Source organism: Clarias gariepinus, chromosome 24 (assembly GCF_024256425.1).
Source record: "Clarias gariepinus isolate MV-2021 ecotype Netherlands chromosome 24, CGAR_prim_01v2, whole genome shotgun sequence".
Taxonomy (NCBI): Eukaryota; Metazoa; Chordata; class Actinopteri; order Siluriformes; family Clariidae; genus Clarias; species Clarias gariepinus.
The window spans coordinates 2,834,989-2,858,389 of record NC_071123.1 but is presented as its reverse complement, the minus strand read 5'-3'; the positions used below and the strand labels follow the sequence as shown (position 1 = coordinate 2,858,389).

The window sequence follows — 23,401 nt, the reverse complement described above, 5'->3', positions numbered from 1 at the left end:
TTTTTATTCTCTATATTAATTCTTATATTTATTCAATATTATTATGTTTAAACATAAACAATTTCACACCTGCTTGAGAATTTGTTGCAAAAATCTTTTTTTTGTAATACCTCACTCAGTCACTCACTCATTTTCACATACTACATGCACATTTGCACACTTCCTAGACATTCTATTTATTTCCATTTCCATTTTAATTTCCATTTAAATGTATTGCTATTATTGTCTACATTTGTACAGATACATTTTTTATGTTACTTATATATTTTTGGAATTTTTTTTTTAATTATTCCCCTATTTTCCACTACTTATTTCTTAATTGTATTTTAAAAAAAAAATATGTCATGGGCGGTCTTATAAGCATTTCACTGCATATCGTACTGTGTATGACTGTGTATGCGACAAATAAAATTTGAATTTGAATTTGATCATCTATATTTGGGATATACCCATAATTTGGGATGGCCAATTGGCCTAACCTGCATATCTTCGGACTGTGGGAGGAAACCAGAATACCCGGAGGAAACCCACCAAGCACAGGGAGAACATGCAAACTCCATGCAGATAGAGACGGGTATTGAGCCTGGCCAGGAATCGAACCCAGACCCTGGAGGTGCAAGGCAAGTGCTAACCACTACACCACCATGCCGGCCACAGTAATACCCATTTTCACGTTTTTGACATGTCAGGTCTAAAACAACTTATTGACTTATTATGCGGTAGTCTTTTTGTAATAAAAGTAAAGCTTTTCAACGAGTGCTATTTCCTAAAAACGAGAGAAAAAAATAAAATAAAATTACCCTGAGCAGTAAAAAAAAAAAAAAAAAACACTTTAGATTCAGGACCAGATTTAGTGCTCTGAATGGTCAGCACATTTAGTAAAGTTTAAAGAACAGATGATTTACCGTGTAAGTATTGTCTTTCAATCGGCAGCTCGGCAGGAGGGAAGCCCAAGGCCTGACACAAGGAACTTTATTACATGGGAGTGTTTTGGTGTTGACAGGGATGAAAGGGCTCCTCTTAAGAAAGCCCATTCAGTAAAACCTTCTACACCATGCCCTCAGGCCTGTTCTTTACTTTTCTAAGTGGCTTGAAAGGTTGATTAGCTTGTTTAGGAAGGAAAAGGCTACAAACACAAATCCAACGTCATGGTCAAATGTGGTAAATTAAATCTGACTGCTGAAAAAAAAGCAGAACATTTTTTTAATGTTGGATTTCATTTTATTCACCTCACCTTAGTATTATAAGTAATTTAGAAATCCGACAATCAGGCCATAATATTCTGCCGAAATTAGGTTGTGGGTTTAAACCTCGCGCTCTTGCAGCAGCCTCCTATTATACCAATTTTTCACCATGATGTTTGCGGTCAATGTGCAATTTTTCATTTTCGTAGCGAAAAATTGCTTTATAGCCATCCAATCCATCTTCCCAGATTGCTGAGTCACGACGGTGAATGAAATGGTGCAGGGCCACTCTAAGTGAAGCTAAATAATCATTGTGGTTATGTGGGTGCTTAAATCCCTAAAAATCAATAAAGCCTCAGATAGAGTTTCAGAATATGTATTTAATAGATCTTTCCCCCAAAAAAAGACAATCATATTGACTTGGTACATACTGTATTTACAATTTTATATACAAGAGTATAATTTACTATCACAATTGATATTACATGAAATGAAAATTTACTTAAAATATGTTGTTAAGGCTAGTTTTTTTTTTTTTTTTTTACCTTTAATAAATTCCAGCATTTGACCATTTGTATATGTTCAACTATGCTGACGCAGCCCATATGATCAGTTATATACGATAGTTATAATACACTACAACTCCTTCACATGTCACACTACAGTACATCTTTTTTTAATGCTCATCTGCCCCCTTTAAAATCTTAGCCAATATGATAACTAATCATTTAATTTAAGTTAAGGTTGGGCATGTGTTGAAATGGTTTTCCTTCGACAATGAAGCCAAAAGGTTGCCCTTGTTTAAAATAGGAAAACGATGGAGCGATGGATAATATAGAGATCAAAGTCTCCTTAATTATTCGAGCTAGTGATTTTTTTAAGCCATTGCACTGCATTCAGGATGATTCAAGCCTTCGCATTCTGGTTTCATAGTTCTCCACATATGTTACAATCACACGTGAAAGGTTCTTGGTGAAAGTCCTCCTGGTGTGTGAAATTTGCAGCACCGTAAAGTGAGGACCTTTACATTCAGGCCTTTTTCTGTCTGGTCCTTATAAAAGGTAAAAAGTAAAAGTTGTTCAATTTCCAAGATACCTTCTTCTCCCTCTTCTTCATACTGAAAAAAAAATAAGTCAGAGGGACGCATGGCGGAAAAAAAAATCCCTTCGTTCGGTCAAAAGGATTAACAGTTTTGCATTTTGTTTCACCGCAGTTTGGACTTGCCATAAATATTGCGCTGGACAGACAGGATTTTCTCCACACAGGTTAGTCGTGTCTCATGTAGAGAGCTGTGCCAAGTGCTGCTTGCCAAACGTATGTCTTCACTCCTACACATGACATACGGCATGGACTCGGTCCGGCTCTGGATGTAACCACTCCGGAGAAGAGAGCGACAAAGGAGGCTGATCCGATCCACTCTTCTTAGGATTAGGTGAGCTTTCCTGCAAAAGATAGGGGAAAAGAAGCACAAATATTGATGATTAATAAGGCTTAGGGGTCGGCGGCATCGTTGATGATGCCAATCACTTTTTTTTTTCTTTGCAAGTGTTTTTGTGTATGAAATTATATTGTAGCAACCCAGAAAAACAGTAGATGGTTTTCTTCCCAAAAATGTATTGGCAAATGAATGTTTGTTATTAAATGAATGTTAAAAATAATAAAAAAAACAGACGTATGTCAGATTCTTGTCGCCCCCGTGCTTAGCGATCCATTCATATCCGTTCAGATGTAGGTACAGTGAAACCTTGGATCGCGAGTAACGCGGTTTACGAGTGATCCGCAAGACGAGCAAAGATTGTTAATAAAATTTGACTTGGAAAATGAACAAGTCTTGGTTTACAAGTACTGAGTATTAAGTATCACGCATGCGCTTCTTGTTTTGACGCCGAGCGCCACGTGATCACAACAGAGCCAATGGTTTTCCTCTCTATTGCGCTGCGGAATTGTGGGTAATTGTCTCCTCTGCTAGGTCTTAGTGCGCGTCTCTGGTATAATCAACATCCGTGCACGTGTTTACTGTTTACTATAACACTGTGACCACGTGTGTGTGTGTGTGTGTGTGTGTGTGTGTAAAAACACACCTTTTCTTTCTGCTCTACACAGAAACACTGCTCTGTCGCGATTCTTTTCAAGGGTAAAATGAAGGTTAATTTGTTTTATTTTACTTTACAGCAGTGATTTTGTCAGTGTGTCACTCAATCAAGTGTCATTAGAGAGATTTCTTGTTTATTTTTCCGATAAAACAGTGTTTTTGCTGTGTGCCCGCATGTGTGTGAAAAGAGTGGAGAAAGGGTGGGTAAGACGAGAAGGGGGAGAGGGGGAGGGGCTGCTTACTTTAGCTTCACACATACACACACGCACACACACACAGCACCTGCGCGCACAAACGGAAAGACTTATCTGTCGGGATTTATTTTTACTTTTTTTTTTTTAAAGATAAAGTGCAGGTAGTTTTTTTTTTTTTTTACTTTACATTTTCTGTTAAAAAAAAATTTTTGTGTTTAATTCTTTGGGCTGTGGAACGAATTATTTGAGTCTCCATTATTTCTTGTGGGAAAATTAGATTTGGTTTACGAGTGTTTTAAAATACGAGCCGCTTCTGGAACAAATTATGCTCGTAATCCAAGGTTTCACTGTAAATGCTAATTGCTGTGTGGTTTAGATGGAGTGATGTGCTGATGCGTGCCTATGTCCAAAGTAAAAAGAAGGGCTTGAATGAAGTTACAAAATAAAATGGTCAAAATTTTATATACATATGTACGTATATAATAATACGCATGTACGTACCTTTCGAAGAGAGCAGCTTCATTTCACTCATAAAATACTCAGATCACAAACAACAACATAGCACAATGCATGATGTCTGTGAATGGCTGAAATGTGGTTGTGAATTAGCATTTTCTGCAATCAAAATTGTTCACGTAAACCCGCGGCACGCACTTTCACTTTGCAGAGTTTTGATTAAAATGCAGATGAATGCTTGCGTCGATATGAGAAATTTATATGAGATTTATTGTTTTTTTAAATGCATGTTTCTCTTTATATTATCCCCCAGAAATACAACGAACTCAAATATATACTCGTAAAATAAACGCTGCCTTTGCAACACTGCGCCAAAACGTAAACAGCTCAGAGACATGTCATGTGTCTGAGCAGTAAAGACCAACTTCAAGTCTCTGTGCTGTTAAGTCTTAAGTCTCAGTTGAGTCTCAGGACCACAATATGTAAGTCCAAACATCTTTGAATGCAAGTCTGAGTCAATATTTATTTTCCTGTGCTACTCCTACCCTGGGAATAAATTCTCTAGTTTTTGAGCTGCAAGTTGAATTTCGGGTCTTTGAGTAGCAAGTCTGTAAGTCTCAAGTTTCCGAACTTCAAGGCTTAGTTGAGTTATATCTCTGAGTCTGAGACAAAATGTTAGGTCTCTGCACAGTAGGCCAAAAGCAAGCCTCAGTCAAGCCTTAAATCTTTTAAAGTTGAAATAAATTCTGAAGTCTCTAATTTGCATATCAGTCTTGAGTCTCAAATTACTGCTGTCTCAAGTCTCTGAGCTACAAGTCTTAGTCAACCCCATCTTTGGAGCAACAACTCAAATCCCAACCTTACGTCTTTAAATGCAAATCTAACCAAGTCAAATCTAAATTCTTTGGACAGTGAGACTGAGTCTAGTCTCAAATCTCTGAGATAATCATTTAAATTGATTTCTAGGTCACTGAGCTGCAATACCAACCAAGTCAAACACTAAGTTTCTGAGCAGAAATCCGTTATTAGAAGTAGGGGCATTTTTAGAATTTAAAAACATTTCTTAAAGAACTCCAGCTAATAATGGTAATAATGGTACTTTCTCATGGTTTCTATCTCAACACACTTCCTACGCTGTCTTGCAATGATGGACAACTGTAATATTATTAAAAATGTGCAAAAAAAAAGTCTCCTTGAGTCTCCAACATGTTTGAGACAGTCCTGGGATTTGAACCCACAGCCTTACAATTATAACTAATTAAATGATCACATCCCAGGCAATGATTTATGGCATAATATGTTAGGAAAATGTTTTACTTTTTAGTTTTTTATTAGGAAGAAACATTCATCTCACAACACTCAGAGAGGGGGTAATCTGATAGCACATGCTTTCTCATAAAAAACAGCAGCTGTAGTGGGGGGGATAAACAAAAGCATCAGGATTCAGCTGGTAGTTTCCCAAGTAAATGTAGCTGCAAACTCTGGTTTTGGGCATTGAAAATATTATGTAAGTGGATACGCTTAGCAAAACAATGCTTGGCAGATATAGATGACTAAATGTTTAGGCAAAAAATGTGTGACTGTAAACTTTCAGCGATGGTCCGTGATTTAACTACAGAACAATTTTAGCTATTTGTTTCATGTTTTTTTTTTCTAACCAGAAAAAAAAAATTCAATAACATTTTTTTTCTCTCATTTTCTTGTGGAAAGTTGTTTAAGTGAGATTGCAGTGGGTAAAGTCTGGATTAGGGCTTGCATAAACTTTTTATTGGTTCTGATCGAAGTCACTTACTCAGCACTCAATACTTCACACAAAACAACAACAACAACAAAAATAAAGCATCTCATTACTACGTTTATTTTGGGAGGTACAGTTTGCCACTATATCATACATATAAAATATAAGCATATGTGTTTTAGATAATCTGTTTGCTTAAATATTACAACTGGATCATAAATATGAATTAAACGAGAAGACTTTTATTAGGTTTATTTTGGGAGGGTTAAGGTGCATCACAGTGATTTAGAGTTGCAGCATTTTTAAGAATTGTAAAACCGCAATGTGAGGTGCTGCCTGTACTTTGAAAAATAGCGCCCGAATACTTCTTAAGTGCTCAGACGTAAAAACGTTCATTCTCAGACGACAAGGGCTGTAAGGACATACTGCACATATGCTAGACACATACACATTTAAAGGAAGAACCTGTCCCAGGTTATGTAATTCACATATTTATTGCGCCTGGACTGGAGTCTTTAGAGGATGACTCATGGTTCACAGCCAAACGGGCTTCATTTCATAACACAACATTCAGCTAATCATGACCATAAAGCAAGCTGACATTAGCAGACCTACTACTAAGACCGTTTTATTTTTTTTCCCTTATTTCCATAGCCAAACTCCACCTCTCCCTGCAGCTATGAGTCAGATGCATTGATTTCCAAATGCAAGAATCAATTAGAATTGTGGCTTTTCATTACTGAGTGAATTGCCAATTCAAAGATTTTAAGTAACAAGTTCCTGAATCATTTGAAGTGAAAGAGAGCTGAACGGTATCCAATACGAGCGTCAAGCTGCGGTTCATTAGTGGATGTTTTGATGCAGATGAATTGTTGCTGAAAAAACTGAGTCATAAAGTAACGGGGGCGAACTGCTGCTGTTTTTCCAATAATGCAAATTGTTTTAGGTTTGCTGGAAAACTAAGAAGTTATCTGCAATTACAAATGTAAGCTCAACCGGTTTTGACCGTAATATCATAAATGTGCTAGCAGAGCTAAAATAATACGACATTAGCATTAATATTTGGTCTGAAGACATGTTTTTAAAGTGGATTACACCGCAGAAAAGGTAAAGTCTTAGATATACAGTACTGTGCAAAAGTCTTGACCCCCCATTTTTTTTTTTTATATTTTGCTTTTAAAGAGACAAGACTGTCTTGTATTTTTAATGTAGACTTGCGGAATATTTCTCCAGGCTTCCTGAAAGACTTTTTTGGCTCTCATTTTTGGCAAGTTTTTGCCTTATTTTCAGTCCAGTCTCTGTACCTGAGCAGTTTCATAGGATTATTATTATTTTTTTGGGGGGGGGTTTGTTAAGTCACACAGTGACCTATGAATCATTCATGTATTTAAAACAACAAAAACATTTAACCTATGGCATAAACCAGTGAGAAACAGGTACAGATGATGACAGATTATCAGGCCGATAATAAAAAAAAATAATAATAATTACTAGATTCGAGATTTGATCTCCATTTGTGCTGATTATTTGTTTCTTACATCTCCATGTAAGGCATGTAAATGGTATGGATTATCTACATCATCATCATCATCATCATCAACCCATACCAAAAAAAATGCTTTTATAGGATCAACTTAAAGTTGAATCAAAAGAAATCTCTTTATTATCTTTTTTAAAATCATAAATTGCAGGAAACGCAATTAATAAAACATTTTTTTTTAAAAAGGCCACATTGGTGGCTCAGTAGTAGGTTTCTCGCCTACCATTTGGAAGACCCAAGTTTAATTCCCACCCAATGCCCAAACCCCAGCCACTGGATGCAGTGCTGGTCCAAAGCCCAGATAAAATGGGAGGGTTGCGTCAGAAAGGGCATCCGGCATAAAACCTGTGCCAAGTTGTTGTGTGGATCAGATGGTCTGCTGTGGCAACCCCTTAATGGCAGCAGCCGAAAGACTAACAACAACAATTGCAGGAAACACTCATGAAGCTATTAGAGCACTAAAGTACAAACTCGCTAATACAGCTGTACATGTAATAGTTTGCCGCAACATTCCTATTATGGTATCAATAAGTTGTTTTGATTAGATTCTTTAAGTAGATTTAATCTCAAGCTTTTGATTAGATCTAACCCATCTTTCTATCCATGCCTAACACCTTTATGCCGTGTACAGCAAAAACACCCAATAATCTATCCGGCTCTCTGAAAAATCCTAGAGCCAGGACCTCCAGAGGCAAATATATCTACTATAAACAGTAGGGCCACCTTCTGAATGATTACATTTGGCTTGGCAACAGGTTTACCATTGAAAAGGCACAACTAATTTCAACTAGCCCAAAAAGACTACCAATACAGAGCCATTAATAATCCACAGTACCTTTTCGAAATGCTCACTGCAGGGTTTCTACCATACAAAAGAATGTTTACCAAATCGTCCATCATACACTATATTTGAGATGAATTAGAGTGGAGACGCTGAGCCAGACCTTCTCGTCCAACATCAGTGTGTGACCTCACAAATGCGCTTCTGGAAGAATGGTCAAAAATTTTCCATAAACATCCTCCTAAACCTTGTGGAAATTTGAAGCTGTTATGGCTGCAATTGGTGTGCCAAGATCATATTAAACCTTAAGGATTAAGAATTGGATGTTACTTAAGTTCATATGCCTGTAAAGGCAGGCGGGTAAATACTTTTGGCAAAATAGTCTATCAACTTTGTGTATGGCATGGATTATAAATCCTAAACCCCAGGCAGTGGGTTGTACAGTACAGTACATACTCATAATATCATGAATTGTCTTTTTTAATTATTGTTTAAGAATTCTTTGGATAATTCAGATTTTTTTTTGTTCTTAAAATAAAATAAAAACAAAATAATTGCAAGCATTTCTGATAAGAAAAGCTCTAATATAGAGTTTTACTTAGAACCTATCAGGTCTCAATCAGTTTAATAAACTTAATTTAAAGTCAGTGAACATAATGCTAAAGTTTTACAAAAACAGTTATAAAGCCCTAAAATTTCTGTCGACCACCTTTGCCACCTTAGCCAGTCCCTCTGGAGAAGGTTATATAAAGATGTTAAAAAAAATAGAACTTTTTAAATGTTGGAGAAACCACACGCTTGGGTAAGTTAAAAGACTGACCTTTGTAGTTGGAAGTTCTTTTGTAAAGTTTGACATGTAATTAACACAATAATATGTAGAATAATTGGTTAAGTTTGGCATTCATTCATAGCAACATGGGATGCACCATCTAATTTCAGTAAACTAAAAATAGAAGAGATGGTTCACGCCTTTTCTTTTTGTAAAATTCTACATAACGCTTTGAAGTGAACACTTTGGGTTGCTATATATATACAGTACAACTGTTATTTATAAGAGTAAAGTTACTATTACGTAAGATATCAAAATGTAAGGGGGACAGGGACCTTAGATATTTACTTGTTCCTCTAGTACAGGGGTACCCAAACTTAATTTTCAAAGATCCAGATTCAATTTATATTCAAGCTCAATGGTTCAGAATGGTCGTTTATAAGGAAATTACTTTTATTCAACTTGCTTATAACTTATAAACAACGTGCATGTTTTTAACTACTGTACCCTCAAACCTCGTGAAAAAAAAGCCACAGTTCGACTGCAATCAGATGCTCAAATCAAAGCAACTCTTACTTTAAAGAAACCTACATTAAAGTATCAGGTGAATTCAAAATATGTCCCATGTTATGTAATGGCATCGTTTGCCTGCAAATCGTTGCTCGTGAACCTAAAGATCTCCAACTTCTAACATTTAAAAGTTTACAAGTGTTTTAGAATTTTAAAAAATTCAAATTAAAATTCAAATTTTATTTGTCACATACACAGTCATACACAGTACGAAATGTAGTGAAATGCTTACACGACCCCCAGTGACCTTAAAAAGAGAATTAAAGCTTATAATAAGTAATAAATATGAATAAAAGAAATACGATAGAAAATTTAAATTAAAAAATTAAATAAAATTTAACTAGGAAAAATAGAACTAAAAATAGAAACTGAATAGAAAAAGAAATTCATTTTGTGATTATCATGTGAAAAAACAAACTAATAAAAAAAAAAAAAAAAAGAAAGAAAATACCTGATTCCTGAATAAACACAACAAGACTCTGCTGTTGTTGCTCTTTCGGCTGCTCCTGGTAAGAGGTAGCTACAGCAGACTATCTGGCCCACACATACAAGCTTGGCTTTTATGCTCTTTGTGACGCAACCCTCCCATTTTATCCGGGCTTGGGACTGGCAATGCATCCAGTAGCTGGGGTTTGGGCACTGGGTGAAAATCAAACCAGGGCCTTCCGCATGGTAGGCAAAACACCTACCACTTAAAAAAAAAACGTGTGGAAACACTAGCTGCACCACATTCTCCTTCTTTCCAAAACGCTCACAAGCTTGTGCTCCCATCGTGCTTCTTATCCTTCAAGCATAAAGAAAACAGAGAATTTCACTAGATGATCCAGGAGGACGGATAAAGTTAATCTGGTTGTTTGCGGCATTCTGAAATGTTGGGACACACATGGAAGAAGCATGAGCATGAGCGTAACAGTGTTGCTCTGCTTTGTGAGTGCACTTGTCGCACGTCTCTATTTAAAATGACTAAAGTTGATTGGCTGCCTTGGGGTCCGGATCCAGAATGAAGCCCAGACTTTGAGAAGCCTTGCTCTAGAAAACTGTAAAGTGTCTCACAATTCCTCAACAAAGGGTTCGATTCTGAAGCTTCCACACCCCACATGATGGCATAGGTTATATTATAGTGGGAATAGATGGAATAGTGATGAATTAGATTCCAGATTCAACAGAGCATGATAAAATGGTTAGTAAGGAAGAATGATGGAATCAGTAAATTATGTAATGATGTCATCAAATTATTCAATCTGTAAAGAAACATGCTGTCACTTGCTAAAATTAGTCTTTTAAGCCTCTGAGACAGCCTTACGATATTTAAGTACTTAGATGCCTTAGAAATCCTTTCATCTAAGCAGCATAATAGAATAGGTTGTACAAAATATACATGTTTATTACTCAACCAGTCAGTAAACTGTTTAGGTCTTGGTGTCCTTGATCTTTAGGGAGAACCTTTTTTTTTTTTTTCCTCTTGTCTTCCAAAACCCTGTCAACCACAGCAATATTTCCACCCACATCAGACTCCCGCTGGGCTTAACCTCTCCGTGGGGAACACCGCAAACATGGCAGCCATTTTTAAGCTCCATGACGAAAGAAAAAACAAAAATCCACACACACCTGGATTTACTAGGTGCCTCCGACTCTGACAGGGAAGTGGAGAGGCCCATTTTAAGAGCAAGATTTCCACATGTGTACACTAACATGGCCACAGGCCTCCACACCACTTACTGCTTGCCAGAAGCCACTTTACCCACATTCATTAGACCCCAAAAACATTTGGCGCCCTCTTACTGAGAGGCTGGAATAATAACACTGTAATTTGTCAACTATGCTTTGCTGTCCAGTCATCATTTTTAAAAAATAAATGAATACATAAATAAATATATATGGATAATAAAAAGAATCAAAAGGGAAAAAAAAACATCGGACGGACTTGAATAAACGAATATGAAAACACACTGAAGCACTGTTTTTTTTTTTGTTTTTTTTAATGAGATTTATATTCTTATGGGATGGCACTCCAGTGGAACAAGCCTGCTCGTAATCGCTTTTATAGGCCTGGATTTGCACTGAAAGCCTAAACTAACATTTAGTAGGCCAAAATTACTGCTGACCACAGTGTTTATGTGTAGGTAGTGTATGTGTGTGAAGAGATGGAGAGAGTTGAGTGCGAGATGTAGACGAAGACTGAGAGTGCGCCGGAGTCTCACCTGGGTCCTAGCTCATCCTCGCTCCGCCAAACAAAGTCTCCGAACTTCTCATAGTGCGAGTTGTAATGGTGTTGCACACGGTACAGTGTGGGTGGAGAAATCTCCATCAGCGTGTTGTAGGCCGTTTGCTGCTCCTTGCCACTTGTGTAGCCATTATACAGGTTGTATACCCGGTCTGCTATCTCTGAAAGACAGGGAAGGAGCAGATTAGGGACTTCCCCAACCATTGACTGTTTTTCGAACAACTGGTATTGACTGAAAAGGATCAATCACTTTAATTGAAACATAATCATTGTAAAGAAATGTATAGACAGTGACACTGAAGCTAGTATTGATGGCAGTATTGCTTTGTTAGAGAAGGTACTAGTGTTTAAATAAGGTTAAATCTGCAATGATATTAAAGGGCTCCTAAAAGAACCATGGAGAGATCCTCAGTATGAAGATACAGCTGTTCAAGTGCCGCATTTTAATTTCGACTTCACGACACTGACCACTGATGATGTTATCCTAAAGGAAATGAAGCTCTCGCACCTTGCCACCTTGACCTGACATCTCACCATCTGGTTCAGCGATGTAGAACTTGCTGTTCATTCACACCAGTAACAGGTGTGAAGATACAATCTTCTCAGATGGATTGAGATGGAGAGGGGAAAGAGAGATGGAAAGAAAAAGTGGAGATCTACCTTCCGCTCTGCTGTCATCAACTATCGGGCAGGAAGTGCGCACCGTCACGTAGCTCGCCTCAGACCGACTGCCACGGCTATCCAAGGCATACAGAGTGAACCTGAGTTAGACAGAAAGACAGTGTATGTGTGTGTAAGAGAGAGTAAATGTAAAGGCAAAAAGAAACTATACTGATCGTCGATACATCAATAGAACTGTTGTAAATGTAGAAACACCCATGGTGGGTAGCCCTGCAACCTGCACTTTGCTGAACCCAGACACACTTCCTCATGTTAGTTTATACTCAGAAGAGCATAGAAAAACCTCTCTGGCCTGCTGTCCTACTAAACACTGCGATGTGAGGTGAAGAATCACGTCACTGACCTTCGTTTACAGGCTTAGGTCCGACAAACTGGAAGCCCGCACTCAAAAGAAACAGTCATAACTGACAACAGACGTGTGTGGGGCCCACAGGATTCCAGGGTATTCTGTTACATTTGGAAATTGTCCTGGCAAAGGGAGCTTGAATGAAAAAAAAAAAAAAGAAAAAGAAAGGCCAGCCATTATGGCTAATAGCTGTTTAAATGGGACTCCCACTTCCTCTAATGACAGAGTTCCGTTCAGCAAATACAAAACACATTAAAGCTCAAGGCCTGCGTGTTCTTGGACCACCCAGTGCAGAGAAATGATGCTCAGCTGCTGGACGTGGACAACTTCGAGCTGCCTGCCTGGCTGCCTGTCTGGGTGAACGCATGAACGAGTGTAGCGTTCGTGCTGTGCTGTGAATCTTAACAACAAATCTGCTGAGGCAGGTTTATGCTGGTAGAAGATATCAAACCTTCACATGCTGCCTTTTACGGAAAATGTCGATGAGAAAAAAAAAAGCTTTATAGTGTGAAATTAGGGTTGTAAGCTATACTGGGTTCAAATACTTTTAAATTCCTATTTTGATTTAGGGGTCATTAATTGTTTAGAATTGCTGACTTAAATAAAAAAAAATTGGAATTAATGAGGGATTCTAAAGTTGGGTTGGTGATTTGTGTGCTACTGTTGTTATTATTATTGATATTTTGTTCGGATGTAACACTTTCCCTTGCGATGCGTAAAATAGGCATCAGGTTGCCTTGCACAAGGGCCCAACAGTGGTTACCAGCAGTAATGGGGCTCAAAACCCACAACCTCCAATCAGCAACCCATTTTATGTTTTATGATAAAAATTTGCACTTTTAACAATGTCGTAAAAAGCAGCTTTAAAGAAACAAAAGAAAAAAATTGCCAAATTACTTTGAATGTGAGGAAATGTGTATTATTCAAAACGATCAATGATGAATAAATGAAAATGATCCCTGATGAGCAAGCCGAGGGTGACGGTGGCAAGGAAAATCTCTTTGAGACGGCAATAAGGAAAAACCTTAAGAGGAACCAGACTCACACTTACCCATCATCTATACCATTTTATACCGTATTTAGGGTCGTGGGGGGCCTGGAGCCTATCCCAGGAGTCATATACATGGGGACTGGGTACCAAGGGTTCGCAGGACACACACATACAGTACTCACTCACACACTATGGGCAATTTGGAAACACCAATCAGCCTAATCTGCAGGTCTTTGCATTGTGGGAAACCAGAGTACCCAGAAGAAAACCCACCAAGCATTGGGGAGAACATGCAAACTCCATGCATATCCAGAAGGGAATCGAGCCTGGCCTGGAATCGAAGGCGACAGTGCTAAGCACCACACCAACAGGTACACATATATACATACAGTATATACACCTTCCTCGTACACATTTACAGAAAAGTATGCAAACTCAGATAAAGTGTCTTTTACAATTATGGCAGGTCAAAACATCCCCAAAACTGCTGGCGGCTTTCTGTAATTCCATGCAACATCGTAGTTCCATAGTTGGAGCGTAGGCTTGTGCAGAGTTTCACATGTTCTTTCCCTGTCCATGTGGCCTTCTGCAAAGTTCTTCACTTCCTTTCACCTCCCAAAAACATGGCGACCATAAATTGTAAAGTGTGCGAATTTGTAAATGCATTTTGCCCTAGGGTCGCCCACAATCCTTTTCAAGGTTTCCTTATGCCCAGTGTTCCTGGGAAAAATTCATATCGACTGCGACGCTGACTAGGACAAAAAAATCAATGAAAATTATTACTTCTGTCAAGAAGTCTACTCTACCCATCAGAAAAACTTTAATAAAGATGCATAGGCCTCTTTCTTTTTGTTTTTCTTACCACTGCTGTTACACAACAGTGGCCTTTTAGGTCATTTTTTTTCTTTAATCCACTGAAATGGATACTATTTATCTCTGTAAAGAAAACATTCAACAAGCCACACTCATTCTGAACCAAAATGACCTTTCTTCATCCATGATTAGTTATTTATTTGCATGGAAAGGTTCCTCAATCCCCATGAGTTATTTCTTTACATGCCAGGCTTTGGCTTTGTCCTTTGTCTGTGGGAACCATCTTCGAGTACCACCAACTGAGTGTTTTGTTTGTAACGCGGCCTACTTTTGCATGGCTTGCATAGTTCGCCTGATCTCGCTATTCATCCAGAGAGACGTGTGGCATTCTTCTCCCAAACCTCACCAAAAGCCATCTCCTCTGATTCTGCCCATCATAACAATGCAGCCATCACAACGAGCACCCTGTTTGAATTACGTGGTTTCAGAGTCACCCAATGAAGACAGAGAGTGGCCTGTGTGTGTTTTTCCTTCTGTCAGACAATTTGTAAAGTTTAGTTTACGGTTTTGAGGGGGGTTGGGTGTTGTGTCTGCTCAACACTGTTTCGGTTGTGTAAAGTGCTGGCAAAAATGGGATGTGTTTCAATAGCTAGGAAAAAGGTCTTGGAGAAGCTTTAATGTTCCTTGGAAATTTTTTGGTCCAACATCTTACAGGCATTCGGTCTATCAGTCTTTCGGAATATTTACATGCTTATTTGAAGAGCCCAATATTTGACCATTTAATTATCAACTTAAACTTGACCATTTCATTAACAACATCCCGCGTGGACTCCTTAAGTGTATGGATGACAGAGTTTGATCGAACATTAGCATATAGATTAAAATGACCCAACTATAAAGCTAAGTTAGCCGGCTTGTGGTAACTGAGGTCAGAAGCCGTGTTCCGACCGACAGCCAGGCTCTGTTCCTTCCGGCCATTTGCACATTTATGCAAACGCGCCAGCTCCTGCCAAGATGGCGATGACCTGAGCGCACACAGTTGAGTTTCAGAACCACTGTTTAAAGAACCACTTGGGGACATCATGGACGTCCAGGTCGTATATAGTCTGTGGTTTATTCCCTACTTGGTCAAAGTGGTTTAAAAACATTTTAATACTTGCATAAGCTTGAATTTGGTTACAGTAGGAAATATTGTGAGCAGATAGAGAAAAAAGAATAGTAGAAATAAAGTTTTTTCAGAAAGGAAACACACTAAAAAGAAAACATTACTATGCTTAAAATGTCTTGTTTATGATCGTAATAAATAAAGGTTTCCCAAATTAACACTCTGTATGTCACTATATTCTCTTTTCATTGTAATGTTACAAGCTTTGCACGTGATCATGTACAGTACATATGTGATATTTCTTTGCCTATGTGACCATTTTTTTTTTTTGCTTAGTAATGTTTGTATAGCTGGTTACTATAGTGTCATCACCATAGAGATACAGTATGGTTATGTCACTAAATACTGCACAATCCTGATCTCTATATACTGTACAGTATGTTTATTTAAAATTCAATTCAATTTTATTTGTATAGCGCTTTTAACAATTGTCATTGCCGCAAAGCAGCTTTACACAATCAAAAGAATTATTTAAGTTTGTATGAAATGTGAATGTGTATGAATCAAAATGGTCAGTTTGTCCCTGGTGAGCAAGCCGAGGGCGACAGTGGCAAGGAAAAACTCCCTGAGATGGTAATAGGAAGAAACCTTGAAAGGAACCAGACTCAACAGGGAACCCATCATCATCTGGGTGAAACAGAAAGCAGTAAATGATCTGCATTTATACAGTGTGTAGGGTGGGAGGCAGTTCAGCTATAATAGCTGATGTTAATTGATGTTAATATGGAGTCCAGGTAGTTATTGAAGACTCAGGTAGACTTGTAGGAAGTTCCAGTCCTGAACTATCGAACTGTCAAGTCCCCAGAGAAACAGTTGCCAACACCAGTCAAGGCCAGAACCATCTTCTAGGTAGAGAGAACCATCACCAGACAGAAGACACATCCCAAAGAGACACACGGGGCATCCATGTGACGAGATCTTCAACCATTAAAAAACAGCAAAACAGATACTACCTGAGAGTCATGTTCAAACAAGCCATATTTGCATGTAGTACTGGTGTACGACTTATATAAATACAAAGCGACAAATGTCTCCTTCTGTCGAGCTCGGAGACTCAAAATATGTTAATTGAAAATTAATTTGCAAACATCACTTTTGAGCACAGTTATAGTCAGACAATACTGATACATAATCATACTATTCTGGATGAGGATGTCTCCCTTTGAGTCTGGTTGCCACTCAAAGTTTCTTATATCGTCTCAAGGAACTATTTTCTTGCAACCGTTGTCTCCGGCATGCTCTTTACAGCAAAATTAAGCAATTTACATCCATTGTTTAAAGTGATATACTCAATAAAAATAAACTGCATGCATATTTTCGTGCATTTCCCTTCCACGCTGAGTGCTGCATGGGGTCGGTCTCGGTGCACAAAGCAGCTCGTGGTGCTACTTGCGCATTTTTTCGTGTGTTTACGTTGCCATGTGCTTTTGTTTTGCTTCATGTCTTGTCTCCTCCCGTGTCTTATCATTGGCTGTACGTTTTCTCTCTGTTTAGTTTTCGTTCGTCGTAAAGTATACACTGTATGTTTTGTGTCAGGCATTCCTGAGCTATCCCTTACGTCAAAGTCTGTCTGGTTTTCAGTTCTCGCTCTGTTTTTCTCGTTCTTTTTTATTTTATTTTACCTTTGCCTCGCCCTGTTCATGCTCTTTGCTGATCGCCAGACCCTTGCCTGGATACTGGATTTGCTTCTGCATTATGTATTTATGAATCTTCGCTTGTCTGCTGCTTTATAATAAATCTCCATTTTTGTCCAGGTCTCCAAACATAACACATAGTGTACGGTAAAAATATTAAAATGCTACAGTTGTTCTATATTATAATTCAGAAAAAAAAACAAAAAAAACGTAGGGCTTCGGATCCCAAGGTTTGTAGTTGTACCTGGACCTTTATAAAGAATGACTTTATTGTAAATGAACTTTATTATTATTATTATTATTATTATTTATTGACTTAAGGTTATTATAAGCTTTCAAAATTTTTCTCCATTTCATACCCCCTCCCCTTGTGTTGCATTTATCACTTTCACATTCAGGCATTTACTCTAGAAATTTTGCTCTTCTATTCAGTGCCTGTATCTCGCTCTCTCCGGCTGTCTATCTTTCTTTTCTTTTGAGCTGCATAACTCTGTGTGTGGTATAGATCAACTCTGAATGGTGCTACCCTGCAAACAATTGGTTGTGATAGTGATCTCCTCGGGGAACAAAGCCTGCTTCACCTCTGGCTCACCAGCAAGAATGTCAAAACACAAGGGAGACCGCTGGAGAAACACACGCATCTTCTTCTTTCCAGCACACCCACACACACACTCCTCTTTATCACAGTGCTACAGTATATTCATCTTGCCTAGACTCTGTGGTTCACCTGACCATCTCGAAAGTGTGTTTTTTTGTGTGTTTTTGATCTAGCATAAAGGATGTTCTGTAAAGACACGCTGACTGTGTCTCATTTCAATGCGCTGTTTGCCAAAATAAAAGTTTAGCTTTGATCACGGTGCACAATGTGTGGCCAGTTCATGAGCTCATGAACTCATCATTCAGTTCATTCCTGCTTCCAGAACCACTCTTTCAGAGTTTGAATTCTGGAATATGGTCGTGCCATCGGGAAAGAAAAACTCCATAGATGTGATCCTCTGGTGATTCAGTACATTCAGGTCGTCAGCTGACTTCATTTTATTGCCCCATAGACCTGAGTAACTGAAGCAACCCCAGATCATAACACCGTCTCCAGAGGCTTGTACAGTGGACACTATGATGGGTGTATCGCTTTAGGTGCTTCCCTTCTTACCCTGATGCTCCGGAATAGAGTCAATCTGGACCTATCAGACCACTTGACTTTTCCCACCAAGCACATCACTCCAAAGTCCAATCTTTTTTTCCTGATTAGTCTCACAAGTGGTTTTTCTTATGGACACAACTGTTTAGTTCCAATCCTGTGACTTCTCATCAAATTGTGTCTATGGGGATGTTCTTACTTTTCTTATTAAACTCAGTTTTTTCACTGGCCGCTTTTTTACCATGCAACTTTTCCAAGTGTTTCAGTGATCTCCGGTCATGTGCATTCCTGATTATCTTCACATCATAATGTCTATTTCTTCCATAGACAATGCAAAATAAGTTGAAAGAATGAATATAAGACCCTGGGGTGTGCTCAGGTTAAATGATACTTAAAGACAAGAAGTTGCAATATCTTACCTACAATAATTATTTTATTACCAGCGTGGCAAGTTCAAGATTTTTTGTGAAACCATTGTGATGATGTAAATTTGACAAAGTTCATGTGAAATAATGTTGGCTTGGCCCTGAAGTGGTGATAAAGTGCCCACCCTATCGGGTGGAGATAGTTGGTTGATTTCTGAGTGATACTGTAGCCTCTCGCAGCCGAGGGTCTAGAGAGAGCTAATTGTCCGAGCCCAATGATGCGTGAACGAGCAGTTCGAAAAGATGCAGTCAGTTGCGTCATGTGGTTTGAAGAAAACACATGATAAGGTGCATTTTAAACGGCCTGAAGTACCCTAGGAAGTATACTTCACAGTGTGTTCAGCCATGTTAAGTGTGATTCCAAACTGCAGGGAGCGAAAATGTTCAGTTGAAAGGGAACCTTATTATTACTGTATATAGGCTACTAATCTGTGAAAAAAAAAATCTTAGTCAATAATTTATTTACTTAATTTATTTAAGTTATACGTGTTAATAGTATACACTCACCTAAATTATACTATAAATTATTAGGAACACCATACTAATACGGTGTTTGACCCCCTTTCACCTTCAGAACTGCCTTAATTCTACGTGGCATTGATTCAACAAGGGGCTGAAAGAATTCTTTAGAAATGTTGGCCCATATTGATAGGATAGCATCTTGCAGTTGATGGAGATTTGTGGGATGCACATCCAGGGCACGAAGCTCCCGTTCCACCACATCCCAAAGATGCTCTATTGGGTTGAGATCTGGTGACTGTGGGGGCCATTTTAGTACATTGAACTCATTGTCATGTTCAAGAAACCAATTTGAAATGATTCGAGCTTTGTGACATGGTGCATTATCCTGCTGGAAGGAGCCATCAGAGGATGGGTACATGGTGGTCATAAAGGGATGGACATGGTCAGAAACAATGCTCAGGTAGCCCGTGGCATTTAAACGATGCCCAATTGGCACTGAGGGGCCTAAAGTGTGCCAAGAAAACATCCCCCACACCATTACACCACCACCACCAGCCTGCACAGTGGTAACAAGGCATGATGGATTCATGTTCTCATTCTGTTTACGCCAAATTCTGACTATCATTTGAATGTCTCAACAGAAATCGAGACTCATCAGACCAGGCAACATTTTTCCAGTCTTCAACTGTCCAATTTTGGTGAGCTCGTGCAAATTGTAGCCTCTTTTTCCTATTTGTAGTGGAGATGAGTGGTACCCGGTGGGGTCTTCTGCTGTTGTAGCCCATCCGCCTCAAGGTTGTGCGTGTTGTGGCTTCACAAGTGCTTTGCTTTCAAATGCTGTTAGTCAAAGTTGCTCTTCTATCAGCTTGAATCAGTCGACCCATTCTCCTCTGACCTCTAGCATTAACAAGGCATTTTCGCCCACAGGACTGCCGCATACTGGATGTTTTTCCCTTTTCACACCATTCTTTGTAAACCCTAGAAATGATTGTGTGTGAAAATCCCAGTAACTGAGCAGATTGTGAAATACTCAGACCGGCCCATCTGGCACCAACAACCATTTCAGGAGTTCAGGAGATTAAATTTGTTTGGAGTTCAGGAGATTGTCTTGACCAGGACCACATCCCTAAATGCACTGAAGCAACTGCCATGTGGTTGATTAGATAATTGCATTAAGGCGATTTTGAACAGGTGTTTCTAATAATTCTTTAGGTCAGTGTATGTTTTATACCTATGATGAAAATTACAGGCCTCTCTCATCTTTTTAAGTGAGAGAACTTGCACAATTGGTGGCTGACTAAATACTTTTTTGCCCCACTGTATGTCACCATGGAAATGCACTGAGAAAGTGATGTCTGTGCTGGTAATTTTGCTGGGTGTTCCAAATGGTAGAGTTCTGTCGGGGGAAGTTCCCTTCACCGACATTTCCTGCAAATGGTGCAGAGAGTAGGGAGCACCCTGTGAAGTACACTTCGTAACGGAACACAACTACAGTCTTTGGCCCTCCCTACTGAGCGGTCATAATAGCCTTAATGTGGGATAAATTGGATATCACTAAATTAGGGTGAAAATGAGGGGAAAAAATTGTTTATAGTATTGTTGATTGGCCATTAGTTTAAGGTTGTTGTGTTAGAGTTAGAATTAGTTAATTGGGATAACCAATGACTCACTCATTGTCTATAGCACTTTATCATATATACAGTGTCGCAGGGCATGGAGCCTATACCAGGAGAGACCAAAGGCACTAAGCGGGGTACACCCTGGATGGGGTGCCAATTCATCGCAGGGCATGACCCTAAGACAAGGTTCTAAAACAAATTAAAAACCAGATTACTACCAAATGGGATTTGGAAACAGTCCCTGCTTTGGAAGCACTGCATCCTTACCGCTTGACCACAAGGGAACATAATATTGAAGCTTGTAAATGCATGCACAGGTAGTAACAAAAAGCACCACAGATACCATATTACAGTAGAGTAATTTAGGTGAGTATGGATGTGCTCGGACATTGTGCAAATGGATGTTAATTGGCCTACATGCTCAAAACAAGGTCAACAATTTTGTTGCTTGTAAGGTTGCATTTGTAGTGTTCTATTTGTGCCATTATTTTAACATCATCTCATTATTTTAACTTTCCAAAGCATTGTTGAACGTCATTACAACTGTATTACAATGCTCATCCAACGTCTGGTTTCCTGCTGAGTTAGCTCCTCTTATAGTCACTGCTATAGACAGTCTTTCTCCCTCTTTCATTTCTGTTAAAATTGACATTACTAAACGCAGCTTGTGACGCAACCAAGAAGCCACAAAGTGTAAATCTTTATATCTGAAAATTAACAAGCTCTGATGGAGAATTCTTCCTAAAATACTAAGGAAACATTCAGTTAGGTCTTCTAATCCATTCAGGTCTTCTAATTCATTTAAGCAGTGAGTCTGGATAAGTTCCTGTGCAAGCTGTTACTATAGAAACGTTAACCTATTAGACCGAGCGCATTCATATAAACCTGCGATTTTGCAGCTGCATTAGTGTCTTAGAACAGCACTGCGATAGAAATGTAAATAAAGCAGGTTTTCAAAGCTCGACTTCGAATTCATCACCATAACAATTGATTTAGGCCTTCCAAGTATTTGAAGCTGAGCCGTTGCTTGAACTTGTTCTGATAAAACGATTGTTCTCCAGATGGATAGTGAATAAAGGGATTTTTTTTTAATGGTATGGATAGTTGTGGAGGAATACTCCTAAGGGGAGAAAAAGCACACCATGTACCTCACTGGTATGTTAATAATTCCCTATTCAAGTTTTATGGAGTTAGAAAGAATTCCACCCAGATATTGACAATAATAGCAACAAAATATGGTTTAAAGGGTCATCAGATTTAATGTTCAAGTCCAAATCAATTTCCCTGCTTTCAGCATTTTTTATATATTCTCCCGAATGTTTCTACGTCTGAACAAAGCACAGTCCAAAAGTCTTTGCTGTTAAGTATCTGTTTGATGATTTTTCAACAGCTGTTAATGTAATATTTATGAGGTTACAGCGCCGTGTCATGGACAGTATACGTGCAAGCAAAAAGTCCATAAATTACAACATATACATATACAAATAGACAAATATACAACCATAACAATACATTCTGATAAGACAAGATCCACTCTGAGTGTTGACAACAGACGGTAACTGCATCGCGATGTTTAATAACTATATGCATCGTTCCACGTCAAAGGTATTCCAACAATCGTTAACTACACTAACCGTCAGTCACAGCATGAGTGAAGGACTGTACAGTATGCAGGACTGAGCAGAGAAAGCTGCCTGCTCGTTATGTCACAGTAAACAACACGATGTCTTCTTCTGACTCGTTACAAATAGCGTGTGATTTCCACAAAGCTACTAACTAGCTTCTAACACAAGGCTGAATCTCAAATCTCTCTCTATTCCCTGATCAAAGCCACTACTTGGGTTCTAACCCGAGAACAAAGGATTATACACCTACATACTGTAGCAGTAAGAATTTAAAACTACTTTCATTCCTTATTTATTGCAAGTGTGTATTACTAACTGTCAGTCGCCAGTTCCGCCAGTCACGGGAGGATATGTGTTGGTGGACAAATAAGCACTTCATAATCTATTTGTTTCTACACTTGTATAACACTCTCGAGGTCATGCTGCTGTGCTGAATATCAGTGCCATTGTCATATCGTCAGTACTGTTGCTGTTCCTTTGTGAGTTTGATTGATCGATTTTGATGATTTTTCTAATAAATGGGTTGAAAGTAGTCAGATTATTTATTTATTTTATTTTTTTATACGCAAAATGTGCTTAACTAGCATCAACGCTATCGTCATGAGAACATTAAAGCAAATATATTGATCAATTCATCAATTTATGGAGTTTTTAATAGTTTATTTAATTTAGTAAGGAGATCATGGGGAATATATTAATTGATTTATTAAACGTTTAATTAAATATAAACCATAAAAATAATTCTCCTTGTGATCTTCAGAAATTTCAATACAACTTTCTGTAAAAGTTTAATAAGAACACATTGTTTGTGTGTAAAATGTGACTTGGCAAAACAATGACTAGTTTTCCATTACATGTCCTTTGTGTTCGTAACGAGCTTTCAGGCTTTAATGTACATCTTTGGAGTGCACGCATTACGTAACAGCTCCTAATTCAGGCCAATGCAAGGGTCAA

At 38.5% G+C, this 23,401-nt stretch overlaps 1 protein-coding gene across 2 annotated transcripts in view; it reads right to left on the bottom strand.

Annotated features, from left to right (window-relative positions):
* Nucleotides 1-1,544: 1,544 nt before the first annotated feature.
* Nucleotides 1,545-23,401, bottom strand: part of LOC128511888 (astrotactin-2-like) — a 434,725-nt gene continuing 412,868 nt past the window's right edge. For both annotated transcript variants that reach the window (XM_053484912.1, XM_053484914.1), the window contains exons 21-23: nucleotides 12,209-12,309; nucleotides 11,526-11,709; nucleotides 1,545-2,626 (exon numbers count right to left, since the gene is read on the bottom strand). In XM_053484912.1, the coding sequence (XP_053340887.1) occupies nucleotides 2,389-2,626; nucleotides 11,526-11,709; nucleotides 12,209-12,309 (523 nt within the window). In that variant the 3' untranslated portion in view covers nucleotides 1,545-2,388. The remainder of the gene's footprint in view (nucleotides 2,627-11,525; nucleotides 11,710-12,208; nucleotides 12,310-23,401) is intronic.